We start from the raw sequence: 13348 nt of genomic DNA on the forward strand, positions 1-13348 counted from the left end.
CTGTTTGCATTCATGTCGGCGTTCAGCATGTAACATAGTTCGTGTTTTGACATCGTTTAATCTGATTCACGCGAGGATTCTTTTGTTTGCAAAGAATTCATGGAGTGCCGGGAGAGATTTTAGTTCGTTCGATAGCTTCTTTCTGCTAATATACCACCACAAGTCTTCGATGAGGTCCACCACAGATCGCATTATACGAACACCATGGAGGGACAAATGTTCTAACTTATTCCATACGAGTAAGCGTTTAGTTCCTGAGGTGTCGCAGATCTTTAGGCCGGGCAGCCACATTGCACAAGTATGAATATGACAGTAGTCAGCAATATCTTGATTGTCTTACCTTTTCAAAAATCAGCAAAGGCTAAAGGAGCCAGAGAAAAATCAGGAGATATGTACAAAGATGAAGTTGTGTAAATCCGAAGTCAGTAGTCAATGACATCACTTGCGTGCATAAAATAGATTATATAATGCAGCATGTTCTTCCCCTGAGATCCACATTCCACTCCGCTTATCAATCTTTCAACCAATAGAATTCAACAATTGACTTAGTGTGGCTGAACCGTGAACTCCTGGAAATGACGTTGTACTTGGCTCGGACCACTTTTAATTACCAAGTCTATCCTTATTCTTGATCTTTCCCCATCTTTCTTGTGAATGGTAACACAATGCCATTGCACACGATCGCGCTCGGGGCAGCTTTGACTCCCACTGTTATTCACACTCTTATTTCTCATGTAAGGTTGGTCCAAGATATTATATGGTCCGTTCCTAACGATCTCCAATAGTATCTGCATCGCAAGTCGCGCCATAATAAACCAACTGTTCATGTTACCTACGATGAAGGCATTCAGATTATCCGTCAATTTCTCTACTATGCTTCGAAACACCCTGTCGAGGACATTCAAGCCTTTACTCGCCAGTCCGTCCCAAGCCCGCATTGGGTGAGATCGGAGACCATCACCATCCCCAACGAGCATCTGTCAACGGCAGCGGAAGTACTCTGCAAGCAATTAGGCCCCAAGGGTATAGTACGCGTCGGCGGCCAGAAGTGGTGGCAATGGCGGGGTCCGTCAGACGATCTCAAAGGGGATTGGATTGAGATGCGAAGCCATTACAATGAGACCAAGAAGTCTGGAGAACGCTGTAACCGTATCATGCTGTACGTGCATGGCGGTGCCTACTTCTTCGGCAGCATTGATACGCATCGCTATATGCTGCAGCGTCATGCGCGCAAGTTGAAGGGTCGCGTTTTCGCGCCAGATTATCGTCTTGCTCCCCAATTCCCCTTCCCCTGTGGCTTGCAGGACTGCATGGCAGCCTATCTATGGCTATTACAGACATATGACCCAAAGGAGATCATTCTCGCCGGTGATTCTGCCGGTGGTGGAATGGTGTTGTCATTGCTGGTGATGATGCGCGATCAAGAGATTCCTCTCCCTGCGGGCGCCATTCTCATTTCGCCCTGGGTCGATCTGACCCACTCATTCCCAAGCATTGTCGAGGATAACCCCGGTGATTACATCCCTCCTTATGGCTTTAGACATAAACCTTCGACGGCATGGCCACCACCGAATGCGGATGAGCTCCTTAAGATCAAAAAGCTGTCCCGCAAAGAGACTGTCACGGCCAAGGACATTGAAGAGGCTGTTCCAGCGCCAAATACCGAGTCTGGAGCAACGGCTATCCGCGGGTACACAGTGCATGAGCAGGTAGCACCTGATTCAGGACCTGCTTATCCAGGCCAGCAGCAGAACGCAGATCCCAAAACCCTGCAGGGACAGCCTGATAACATTCATGTGGTACTGGATGGAAAAACAGTCGAACTCAAGGATCAGATTCAGATGTATGCGACGAATCAATTGATATCCCATCCCCTAGTATCTCCTGTTCTTCAGCCCTCCCTTGGGGGCCTGCCACCCCTTCAAATCCTGAGCGGTGGCGGTGAAATGCTTCGTGATGAGCAATTCTATATTGCCCATAAGGCAGCCAATCCGACAGCGTACCCACCTAGTGATGTGTACCTTGACGAACATGACCCAGAAAGGGAAACTCTGCACAAATACGAGCCGACCTATGTGCAATTCCAAGTATGGGATAACCTCTGCCACGTGGCGCCTACCCTAAGTTGGACCCGGCCTGCAAAACATATGTTTCGGGCAATTTCTCAATTTGGATCCTGGGCACTTGCCCGCGCCCAAAATGCGGGGATTGAGATCGTGGATGAAGAACTGCTCTCTCCTGTCTCATCCAGTGGCACAGAAAGCTCGGAGGGTCCTCAAGGTATGCATTCTGGAAACCAAAGGACAGGTACCGGTATGTCATTCATTGGTAAAGCCGGTGATCCGCTGCCAGCATTTTACCAACATATGATCCGTGAGCGGGTCGACAAGCGCGGGCGAACCTACCCACTCGATCCACCATCGTCGTATCCTGTTTTGGACATCCCACCATCTCAGGTTGGTGCGATCAACCCTGTTCTCATTCGCAAATGGCTGAATGCAAAGCGCGAATGGGATGTGAAGTTCTCCAAAGAGAAGCTTAAAGTCCAGGGTCGACGCATCAAGGAGATGTCTCACGGTTTCGAGGATTTTGATGGTGAATTCCCATCCCCAAGCTCCTTGGCAGCCCGTCGCGCTGCCCCAGGTGTACTACCCAAGCGTGATGCCAAGAAGAACTACGGCATGATGCTCTGGAGTGGTTGGGGCAGCAAACATGACGAACGTACCATGGAGCGAGAAAATGACGCAACGAAATCCGGTCATCCTTCAACTCGTGCAAGTGTAGACATCGGACAGGCAGGTCAGTGGTCCAGTCAACCTGCAAAGAATCCTCGACCAGATCCCGAAAATCGGAAATCCGTCGCCACGAATTCCATGTCCGGGAGTGCTGCCGCAATGTCTTTGAATACTATGAGTGAACAAAAACCAAACAATAGAGGTACCTCTACAGATGCCGACGCGGGCAGACAGCCCATATCGGAGAAAAATGGCGGTCCGATTCTAGTACTCCCGGATATGGACAACCAAAAGTTCACTGAAGAGAACGCGAGTACAAGGGCCCTGTTCCATGCAGCGGGAACCCTCCCCATGACCTCCGATTTATCTCTCCCCTATTCTCGAGGCCGACCTCTATCTGCCGGAGGCTCTATGGCTGACCGGAGCGAATATGCGGGCGATGACAGCAGCACCGTTGGTGGCGATGCAGTCAGTGGCAGTGTCGCTCACGATGCTGTCAGCACGCGCGCTGTACTCTCAGCGAGGGGTGTAATTGGGGCGCTCAATGGCGGTGACAGTGCTCGAGCGTCAACCGATACTACATCTCTTCGTCCACATCTTACAAATGGAGATACCTTGTCGACCGAGAAAGCCGGTCTTGACTCAAGCAGCCATCGACCAGAGATGCCTGGTAGGGAAGAATTCAAGACCGCCAGAGAAGAGCTCTAGGCTTGCCATGGCCAGCCCCAACTATTATGAACGAATTGGTTCCTTCGCTTGCTTGACTACTTTCTTGACCTACTTTTGATCCAATCCTTCGTGTCTATCATTGTGATCTCTTACTTGCCTTTGCTTTGTCTGAAGGATGTTACCATCCTTATGTCTTTCTTTGATTCCCTTTTCTTTGTTGATATACCCTGTTTCGGTGGCGATGTACTATCATTTTATCGGAAAGATGTATACCCGGGTATTGAATTGATTTACATAGTTAGAATATACGCAAATTCATCATTTAAATTCGGCCAATATGATATGAGAAGCACCACGAAGCTTCGTAGGTGTGTCAAATTCTGCTATGGATAGTATAACATTTGAAGTATATGGGCGGAGGGTAGTCTGGTCCGACCTACTGATGCACACGTGTATGTACTTACTACCCTGGCAAGCGAGCTTACCTAGATGCATGTGAAAATTATATACACGCACGTGCAACTGGGTAAGATCCATCAAAGATGTATGAAATTAATCGGGTACAAAATAACATTTAGCTGGCTGGCCAGGTCTTCTCTAAGCATTTGGTTCTCATACGTGTTAGATCCTTACTGATCTGTTAACTTGGCGATTGAGCGTGATTTAATCTAATTGGTCGATTGGCTGCGTATCTAAGGACCTGTATAGTACAACACAACTCACATATGCTTCCAAAGCCAATGTTGAAGTGCGCCAAAAAAAGGCTTATGTAATCCAGTTAGATTGACTTATTATCCCTTTTTCCATTTGGCATATTGTTTATATATCAATTAATTAATCCGATGTTTAGCCATCTCTCTACGGGGTACGGAGTACAAAGGCCGGAGGGGCAAAAGGTGATCCGTAATCCCGCGATCAATTTAGGGGGTAAAATCCGAGTAAGTTTCGGATTAGAAGTACGGAGAAGTCCGTTGATCTAAGCTCCATGGGTCTCATTGAAATAGTTTGTCCATGCATTCTCCATCTGTGCAGAATCTCACATGAATCTCATTTTTCTAAAGTTCTACGGTCCAGATTTGCCTTGCTTCCTCGATAGAGTTATGTCCATAAACTATTGAAATCCAACATTCTTCAGTTATCTCCGCTTCGATAATAAAAAGGAGTCCCCATTGGTTCGTAATCCGAACCAAAAATCTCTTCCCCATTAGCGCAACAAGCAATTTCCAGGATTGGAAATGTGGATCCCGTGCATCCGCGAGATGAGGATCTACACGCCTGACAACGTGTCCGCAGTATAGAAGGGTCTCCACTCTTGGAGCTAAGCTAAGACCATTGATTGCTTCACGGGGATTCACGGGGATCCACTAGGAGGGGGAAAATTCAAATCGATGGGATCGCGGTGGCGATGGGGCTTCGGTGGGTGTGTTCATTTAGGTTCAACTTGGATACAGGGTTGTAGGTCGAACTAGCAAATTTCCAGATGGTTGCAGGGGCAGTTTGTTGTGGTTCCTGGTCAAAGTGTGTAAACATATAGTCGGTCTCTTTCCAAGTTCCCCACCCTGTGGCTGATTGCAGAAATTGAAGGACTCCAGCTGGATTAGGAAGTAGACTGAGAACATTATAATGTGGTTCATTGATATTAAAGGAGTGTGTGCACGTGGCAGAAGTAGAAAAGGGTATACAGTAACGCCGGTTAGGCAATGAATCATGTCGCATCCAAGGTCGCATGTCCAGTCTTAGCCGCTGTGACGCGCGCTTCGCTCCTCTGCTTCAATCTCGGAGACGGGCTCATGAGAAATCTCGATGGTGGTTTCCTGGTATACACCACCGAAGTTGGACATCTCCATGTCATTCTTCGCGACGATATCATCGGTAGAGCCGCCCTCGAATGGACTTTGGCTTTCTTTTTCGGCAGCGTTGCTGCGGCGGAATTTGGAACCGAACCTTGATCCCTTCTTCAAGCCCTTGCGCGACCGGCCGCCAGCGGTGGTGGTGATATTCGTTTGCCATTGGGAGTCGGTGTTGTTGTTGTCGTAGTTGTGGTCGGTGGTGCTGTGCTCCGTGTCGATGAGCAGGTGGCGACGGGTCAGAGTGTACACAGCAACATCCATGAAACCGGACAAAGCCATCAGGCAGCCGGCGACACCAAAGAAGGTCTTGCTGGGCGTGTCACCCCGGGCACTGGCCATGCGACCGGCTGCGAGTGGTAGCGACATACACAGGTAGACGAGGGGGTAGATAACCATGTACACGACGACACGGTTCAATCGTTTGAGGGACTCTTGCTGGCCTCGGCGGAGCATCTTTGCTTGTGCCATCCGGCGGCGGAGGTAGAGGAACATGACCGCATATAGGACGATGGTGCCGAATTCGGAGAGGAAAATCCAGAAGTAGTGACCCCAGAGGCGCTCATTTTCGTGTTCAGGGCTGATCCAGCACTAAATATAGCTGTCAGTTATAATCACATCGCCACGGCTATAGAGAAGCGTACCCAATTGGCTTCGGAAATGACGAAGGACTTGTGTCCATAGAGGCCGATTGGAATGAACCCCAGGACAAGGATAAAGATCCATAAGGCAATCACACAGCCGACGAAAACGTTCCAAGGCAGCTGACGACCACGTAGCACGACAAATCCAGTGTGAAAGGCGATAGAAAGGACGAATAGACCACTGCCAGGATCTCCTGTTTGAATCCACCAGCCTTGTAAGTAACAGGCAGCCTCACCAAAGTGAACACTTCCCCGGTGGACCCAGTATAGACTGATCGTGAAAGCGATGGCCTGTTGGAAGTCGATCAGCAACAGGTTATAAATCAAAACGACATATTGGTTCTTAGCGAGCGGGTGCTTGTAGTACCGCTGCCAGTAAATGAAACGATAAGTAAGGAACGACAAGAGGCCCAGGGTAGAACATAATGAGCAGATGGCAATGGTTCCCATAGCGATAAAGAGCGACCGGTCGCTACCCTTGAGCGGTTCTTCATCTTGGAATTGCCAGCGGCGGGCGAGGGAACCCTCGCCATCGGCGTATAACGAACGCAGAACGTGGGTGAGTAGAACCATGATTCAGAGCTCTGGGCACTCTGGAATGGGTCTCGAAACTTGCAGGAGGGCCTGAGCTTCTATACTAATAAAGGAATCGAAAAGTCCGAAAGCACGGTTCTCCAGGCCGGCCTGCACCGCATCCGATGCTCCACAGTGCAGTGATGATTTTCATCCCGTGAGAACTAGAGCAAAAGCTTACCCGTGATTGTCAATCAATAGGGGGGCTGCAGAAGTTAATCCATGGTTCACGACCTCCAGATCGGCTATCATAGTCGGTTTAGGAAATTGTGAGTATACTCAGTTCGGGCCGCTGGAGGGGGAGGGGGGTGAGGCTCCAAATCATGTTTGGTTGGTGCTGTTTCCCAGCCGACCTCGATCCACAGAACTGCCGAAATATGGCAAAGCGTTCGGAGGTTCGCTAGTATAGCTGTGTCAATCAACCACGCAATTCGAGTTGTGGAAATCATTCTTTGCCAGAGCGTGTACGGAGTACTGTAGGCACTTGTCTTAATCCAACCAAGTGGAGATTTTATTCGTATTGATTCCGCCTCCTAAAAAGCCCAAAAAAGCCCGGATCCACCAGGATTCCCGAATGGGAAGAAGACAAGGAGTTCCTGCATGTACTTTGTCCGCACGTTACGCCACCTTCGAACAATAGCTTGGTTAGAAGCCTCGTGGATGCCACGCAAACCCACCCTTGACCCGTGTTGCCAATAATTCGGATTGGGCTGTAGGTACGTGCCCTCGATCGAACCACGGACGCGATGAGCTGATCCCAACGCCCTTGCATTTCAAATCAACGCTATTTTCTGTCGAAAATTTGAGTGCTGATCATGGAGATGCGTGAAGTATAATAAAGCCTTAGTAGCCCGTTCTGGTCATTCCCCCGGCCTACCCTTACCCCCGAACATATTCGGAGATATCCCCAGGGGTATGTTTCAATGTTCCACGGGCCGAACGAGGGGTTAGCGAGTCTTGGCATGCGTTCGCTGATCTTATAATGCTTAGTCCGTATAAGCAATAAATCTCGTAAGCAATTGAGGTTTTCTGATAGTCAGGGAGTGGGGAAGGTTATAGAGATGTAATGCTTGAAGAATGGATAAAGATCATATCAGATCAAAGTTAAAAGGAAGTTTAAAAATAAACGATTTGATCGATCCACGAGAACCTTAGAAAGTCGAAAAAACTATTTTTAGTACATATAGCAGTACTACTGACATCTTTACATGAACAAGTCTCCGTGGCGCAATTGGCTAGCGCGTCTGACTGTTAATCAGGAGGTTGGAAGTTCGAGCCTTCCCGGGGACGTTTCTTTTTGTTTTTGTCATTATATTGTATTATAATGACTATCTTTCTCTCTGACTGCTATCTCTTATTTGATTTTTTTCTTCTTCTTTACTTCCTCTTCTTCTTATGCTTTAAGTACTTGAAATTGCACTCTCACCTGTTCCAAAATCTGAGTCATCGTTCTTCATTCCTGGATGCCACACCTATTCCGTCCATATCTAAATATTTCCCAGTGCGACCCAACTACACTCATGGAATGATACAGACCGCCACTTCTAAGCCTGCATCGGGACCAGACAGGTGATATACATAGCTAGGGCACTTCCCCTTCTCAATTGAGTGTAGATTATATCATGTCTCACTTCCCCCGTTTGTACCCGGTCATGTAAGGTCAGTCTCTGCTATTGTTGCATCCGGCCAAGGCTCATTTGGTCAATGTCCTGTCCAATGTCTAAGACCTGCACCGATGCGACGCATAGGTGCATATCAGCTATAAAAATAGTATCAACATAATTCACGTACCTATTCCAAGGTTCGCAGGTAGAATTTGAGTCAGATCGTGGATATATAAATATCAGGTGATAGTATGTACCGATGGTAAGAAAAAAGGCGGACAAAAATAAAAATTTATAGCCATTCTAACATCAATTGACCTGGACTTCATTATGAAGTATATCGCCACCCTCTCATGTGTTCTCCTGGCTACCATCGTCAGCGCTGTCCCTGCACCAGCCAACAGCCCAGAAGCCTCAACCAGTGGCGACATCGCGCAACCCATATCAGTCTTCTACGACGAAAGATATGATGTCGGCACAACTTCTCTAAGCACTGTCGCCTGTTCAGATGGAATCAATGGTCTCGAGAGCAGCTATGCGACTTTTAGCTCGCTACCCAAGTTTCCTATGATCGGCGGTGCACCCACCATTGCTGGCTGGGACAGTCCAGCCTGCGGCAAATGCTACCAGCTGCATTTCCAGACCGACAAGATTGATGAGACTATCAATGTCCTTGCTATTGATACGGCCTCGGGCGGATTCAACATCGGGCTTAAGGCAATGAACAGTCTGACCAATGACCAGGCTGTGAATCTTGGTCGGGTGGATGCCACCTATGTGGAAGTGGACAAGAGCTTGTGTGGACTCTAACTGGTCGGAATGGATGTTTCAATGTTGGTGGGGTTGCGAATTAAAAGTATGGTACATGAATGATGTCGGGATGAGCAGATGTTGTGGTTATTTACATGATTTCAATATACATAGACGGATCAATCAAGAGCCTCTAACATTTCTTCAACACGCGTAAACTTCTCGCGAGGTCTACCCTTCAGCTGACCGCGCTCACGCTCAATAGTGTCGATGCGCTGCCAGTCTTGCCAGGATGTGGCCCGGAGCCCACGTTGGTGCACTTCGGCCTTGACTCCATCCCAGCCCAGGCCAGTACTTTGACCGGGCTTATTTAGTAGAGAGCCTTGGTGGCTGGCCAGGTCATATAAAATAGTATCCACCGTGGTAAAGGCATCGGTCATGGTCGACGCAATGACACCGGTCGGGCCGCGCTTGACCCACCCGGCACAGTATAAACCGGGCAAGTGGGAGATCAATGAGCCATCCGGCAACTTACGAGTTTCACCCACATCTGTGGGACCATTCACGCGACCCAGTCCATCATTAGGGATCACGCCACGGCGAGTATCGAATTGGATACCTAGGTCCTCGAGTCCTGGTAAAGGAAGTGACTTGTAGCCGACACTGCGGAAGAAGACACTGGCGGGGAGATTGGTCTGGGCGCGATCGCCATTCGAAAGATATTTTGGGGTCACTTTGGAACTGGCGTTGTGGGGATCGGAGGGATCGAGTTCATTGCGAGAGAACTTGGCATGCGAAAGGTTGTAAGGGTGCACTGGTGACCATTCAAGGCATTCGGGGGAGAGGAGGAAATCTAATGACCAAGACTTGATCGCTGTCTGGGGATCATTGGCAGAGCCCTTGGCGAGAAGCTGCATCAATCGCTTCTGGGCTCGAGGCAATGCATTGATGACGGAATCTGGAGGTAAGACGTCTTCCCTAATCGGTTCGAACGCGAGGGAAGGCAATTGAAGCAATTCACGGACTTCCTTGATTGTGAAGGAGGCCTGATACAGTGTTAGATACTGGAATGGGTTGTCTTCTTAGGATATCTACCTGCAACGGTCCTCGGCGACCAACCACTCGTACTCGCTTGATCCGACTCCTCGACAATGCTTCCAGAGCATGGTCGGCAATATCTGTTGTTCGAAGCGCATCCACATCTGACAGCAAAATCCTGGCGACGTCGAGTGCTACATTTCCTTGTCCAACAATCACCGCATCCTCGCCGCTGGACAAGTCCGGGTCCAAATCCCGATGTTCGGGTAGGCCATTGTACCACCCAACAAAGGAGCGGGCCGAGTATACGCTACGAAGAGCATTTTCTCCTGGAATCCCAAGTTCCTTGTCTTGCGAAGCCCCGTATGCGAAAAGAATGGCATCATAGTGGGGTTTGAGAGCGGCGAGAGGTAGGTCGTGTCCGAGATCGATATTACCGACAAAATTGAAGCGTGGAGATCTTGCGACTTCGGTGAATTTGTCTTCGCAGTTCTATTTCGGAAATGGATCTTAGATAAATATACAATCATATTCGCAAGCCAATTGTGACTTAGCGCATTGGTTGGCCCGTAACCTACCTTTACTTCTGGATGATCCGGGGCAACACCATATCTAGCCAACCCGAAGGGTACTGGGAGCTTCTCGTACATGTCAACCTTAAGGTCATCATTCTTGCTCAATAGCCGTGCTACGGCATAGAATCCTGCAGGCCCAGAACCCACCACGGCAACTCGAGTGGGCCGGTTCCCCGAAGCCACATGACTGTTCAATCGCCTTGATACAGACCGTGTGGGGAATGACTTGACCCGGAGAATTGGACGAGCCAAGCGCGATGTGCAACTAGCACAAATCAATGCGCGATCAAGCATGGTGTGGGGAGAGATAATGAATTAGATAAGTTCAAGATCAAATCGGAGTGGGTGACACGTGATCCCTCGGCGCCTGTTGCCAGGCCAACAATCGGTGTTGACCCTCTGGTTCTCCGCAGTGTCCACGCAGCCCACATCGCGTCGCATACCATACGTTTCCCTCTGTCAGATCGCATTCCACGGTTCATTCCATTCCTTCATAAATTTGTCTCGCGTGGCTGCCACGGGAGGCTTTCAGTCGCTATGGGTAGATCGGAGCCTCCATTCCTTTATGATCGTCCATCCACTTACAGCTTCAATGGCCCGACCGACCCCGGTTTTAATCCCAGAGCTGTGACGCAAGCGAGCCGGACTCCCACATCGCCCAGGAAGCAGCAGGAGGGGCCATTGATAAATTTCAATAGGCATCCTGATTCGGTATGATGGTATTTGCCAATTGATAACAATCCGGGGCTAACTAGAGAACTATATAGTGGGCCACTATGGAGAAAAAGCCAACGCACACACCGATGAACCCCAAGGTCAAAAAATGGGTTAAGGGTGTCAGAGGGACACAGCTAGGTCTACGGGTCATCACTCTCCTCGGTGCACTTGCATCTCTGTTTTGCTCCATCGTTATCAAAAATGCGGACACAACCGTCATCTGGATCATGCGGGCCGGCGTAAGTCTACAATTCCGATTTATGGAGTCTGATGCTAACCATTATAGCCCATTGTCGCAATTTTACACACTGTTTACGGTGTATACCATTTTTGCCGATCTGCTATTACACGCCCTCCTGGCTCCCAAGCTAGTTATGGAGTGTTCGCTGGCACTTTGGATGCTGGTTTAATTCCATTTTATGTGTTCACGGCATACATGGCTCATGGAGACTACACGACTGATGCTTATAGCTGGGGCACTATGTTCAAGAATAGTGAAATCACCCTTGATATTGTTGAGGCTACTTTTATCTGTGCCCTTGTTAATATAGGGCTGCACCTTATTTCGTTCTGTCTTTCTATCTTCTTGGCCGTCGTCTTCCGCAAGATTTCCCATCTTCCACCTGACATGAACCCACTGGAGGATAACCTTACAGCTCGCCCGCGCCGAAGCTTCCGCAAAGATATCGATGTCGATGAAAAGCACATGAGCTCATCAACGCTGATTTCGAACATGGAAGACCCGCTTATGGGCTCTCCACGTACCGTACCATTTATGCATACTCGTGAAGATTCACTTGGTGGCGAAACTATTCGTGGCTCAGTGGATATGAGTAATGAAAATCGGCAATCTCAGATATTTGTTCAGCCACTTCGCTTCTCACTGGAACCCTCAAGCCCTGAGAGATTCTACCATAACCCCACTGTCGAGTCTTACAATCCGGCAACAGCCACATCTGCACCGGAATACCACAACGTGCCTGCAAGGTCACCGGAAATCGTCGTACCTAGCACCTATACACGTCACCTAGCTTCTCGCACTGCTGACAGGTCCGACTCCGTGAGCCCCGTATCTGACAACTGGGTTAGACACGACGAGCGCTATCCATCTCCCATCAGTGACCTCCAAAACGAAACGGAACAAAGCAACGAAACTACCCTCCGTCAGTCGTCTTCGGTTTACAGCCGACGAACCGATAAATCTGCGGCATCGGCAGCAAGTGGCATCCGAGACTGGTTCGCATACCCCCAGAGAAACCAGCCCAGTGTGGGAAGTGTAATCCCGGAAGATACAAGGGGCGAGTATGCATCACTGGCAGCACAAGAGTATTACGGCACCGAAGACAATGACGAACAAGACATTGGAGCTCAGCAGCGCTTCAATATCTTCCCCGACCCAGAAGAACACGATCACGACAATGATGATGAACCTGGTATTCCATTCAACCCACTTATGCTGAACCCTCCAACCCCACAACCAATTCTCACCGAGATCCAAGAAGATACCGACCCAGTGCGTCGCAACGCGCTGGGAGATAATCCAAATTTCTCACAAAACCAAAAAGCCCAGCTCTTCGTTCCACCTGGATCCGACTCCCCACCATCCAATACCCGCTACTACGGTCAACTGGAAGAAGACAACAGCTCTGGATTAAGTATTGCGCCGCGCAAAGTTAGCGACCAGAAAGACATGAAAAGGCAACCGTCCAAACTCATTAAGAAGCGAAGTAAGAAACTCGCCGCATACCAGTCTCTGAAGAAGGACGACAGTGACGACGAGGGACACCTCAGTCCCCGCATTCCACCATCTCCTGCAATTGCCGAAGGAGACCGCAAGGGCCGAGTGGTTAGCAGCTCTGGCGCAGACACAGCTCAACCTGGTCTTGTTAGTGGAGTTGGAGCTTCCCTATCCTCGTATGGCAGCTACATTGCAGGACTGGGAGTAGGACGGCGTCGTGAAGTGAGTGGTAAAGTTGTGGAAGAGGGACGAGGAGGAAAGAGTGTGGAGATTCGTCCCTTGCCGAGTCCCAACCCCAGTCCGGAGCAGAGCCCTGATGGGAAAATTCGGGCTGCTGGATGGGCACGATTTGCAGGATTATGATTGATCCTATGAAGGAAGGGATGTTGGAAGAATATTCTTGTTATCTTTTGTTACCTTTTGTTCTGGACATGGCGTTTTCTACTTTTTTGGACTAT

The 13348-nt window shown here is 49.2% G+C and overlaps 5 protein-coding genes across 5 annotated transcripts; 3 read left to right on the forward strand and 2 right to left on the reverse strand.

Annotated features, from left to right (window-relative positions):
* Positions 1 to 665: 665 nt before the first annotated feature.
* N7520_005679 (uncharacterized protein) lies at positions 666 to 3443 on the forward strand (the record flags this gene model as incomplete). The annotated part of the gene is made up of 2 exons (XM_057139613.1): positions 666 to 734; positions 786 to 3443. The coding sequence occupies 2 exons, from the start codon at positions 666 to 668 to the stop codon at positions 3441 to 3443; spliced, it is 2727 nt and encodes a 908-aa protein (XP_056993619.1).
* A 1697-nt stretch (positions 3444 to 5140) lies between these two features.
* gprD lies at positions 5141 to 6468 on the reverse strand (the record flags this gene model as incomplete). The annotated part of the gene is made up of 2 exons (XM_057139614.1): positions 5141 to 5842; positions 5896 to 6468. The coding sequence occupies 2 exons, from the start codon at positions 6466 to 6468 to the stop codon at positions 5141 to 5143; spliced, it is 1275 nt and encodes a 424-aa protein (XP_056993620.1).
* A 1934-nt stretch (positions 6469 to 8402) lies between these two features.
* Positions 8403 to 8882, forward strand: aspf13 (allergenic cerato-platanin Asp F13; the record flags this gene model as incomplete). Its single annotated transcript, XM_057139615.1, has 1 exon — positions 8403 to 8882. The coding sequence occupies one exon, from the start codon at positions 8403 to 8405 to the stop codon at positions 8880 to 8882; it is 480 nt and encodes a 159-aa protein (XP_056993621.1).
* Positions 8883 to 9001: 119 nt separating this feature from the next.
* N7520_005682 (NADPH-adrenodoxin reductase) lies at positions 9002 to 10729 on the reverse strand (the record flags this gene model as incomplete). Its single annotated transcript, XM_057139616.1, has 3 exons — positions 9002 to 9868; positions 9918 to 10352; positions 10439 to 10729. The coding sequence occupies 3 exons, from the start codon at positions 10727 to 10729 to the stop codon at positions 9002 to 9004; spliced, it is 1593 nt and encodes a 530-aa protein (XP_056993622.1).
* A 243-nt stretch (positions 10730 to 10972) lies between these two features.
* On the forward strand, positions 10973 to 13253 carry N7520_005683 (uncharacterized protein; the record flags this gene model as incomplete). Its single annotated transcript, XM_057139617.1, has 3 exons — positions 10973 to 11146; positions 11203 to 11391; positions 11439 to 13253. The coding sequence occupies 3 exons, from the start codon at positions 10973 to 10975 to the stop codon at positions 13251 to 13253; spliced, it is 2178 nt and encodes a 725-aa protein (XP_056993623.1).
* Between the last annotated feature and the right edge of the window lie 95 nt (positions 13254 to 13348).

The sequence above is a fragment of the Penicillium odoratum genome, assembly GCF_028828045.1.
Source record: "Penicillium odoratum strain IBT 22623 chromosome Unknown utg000005l_segment0_segment0, whole genome shotgun sequence".
NCBI lineage: Eukaryota > Fungi > Ascomycota > Eurotiomycetes > Eurotiales > Aspergillaceae > Penicillium > Penicillium odoratum.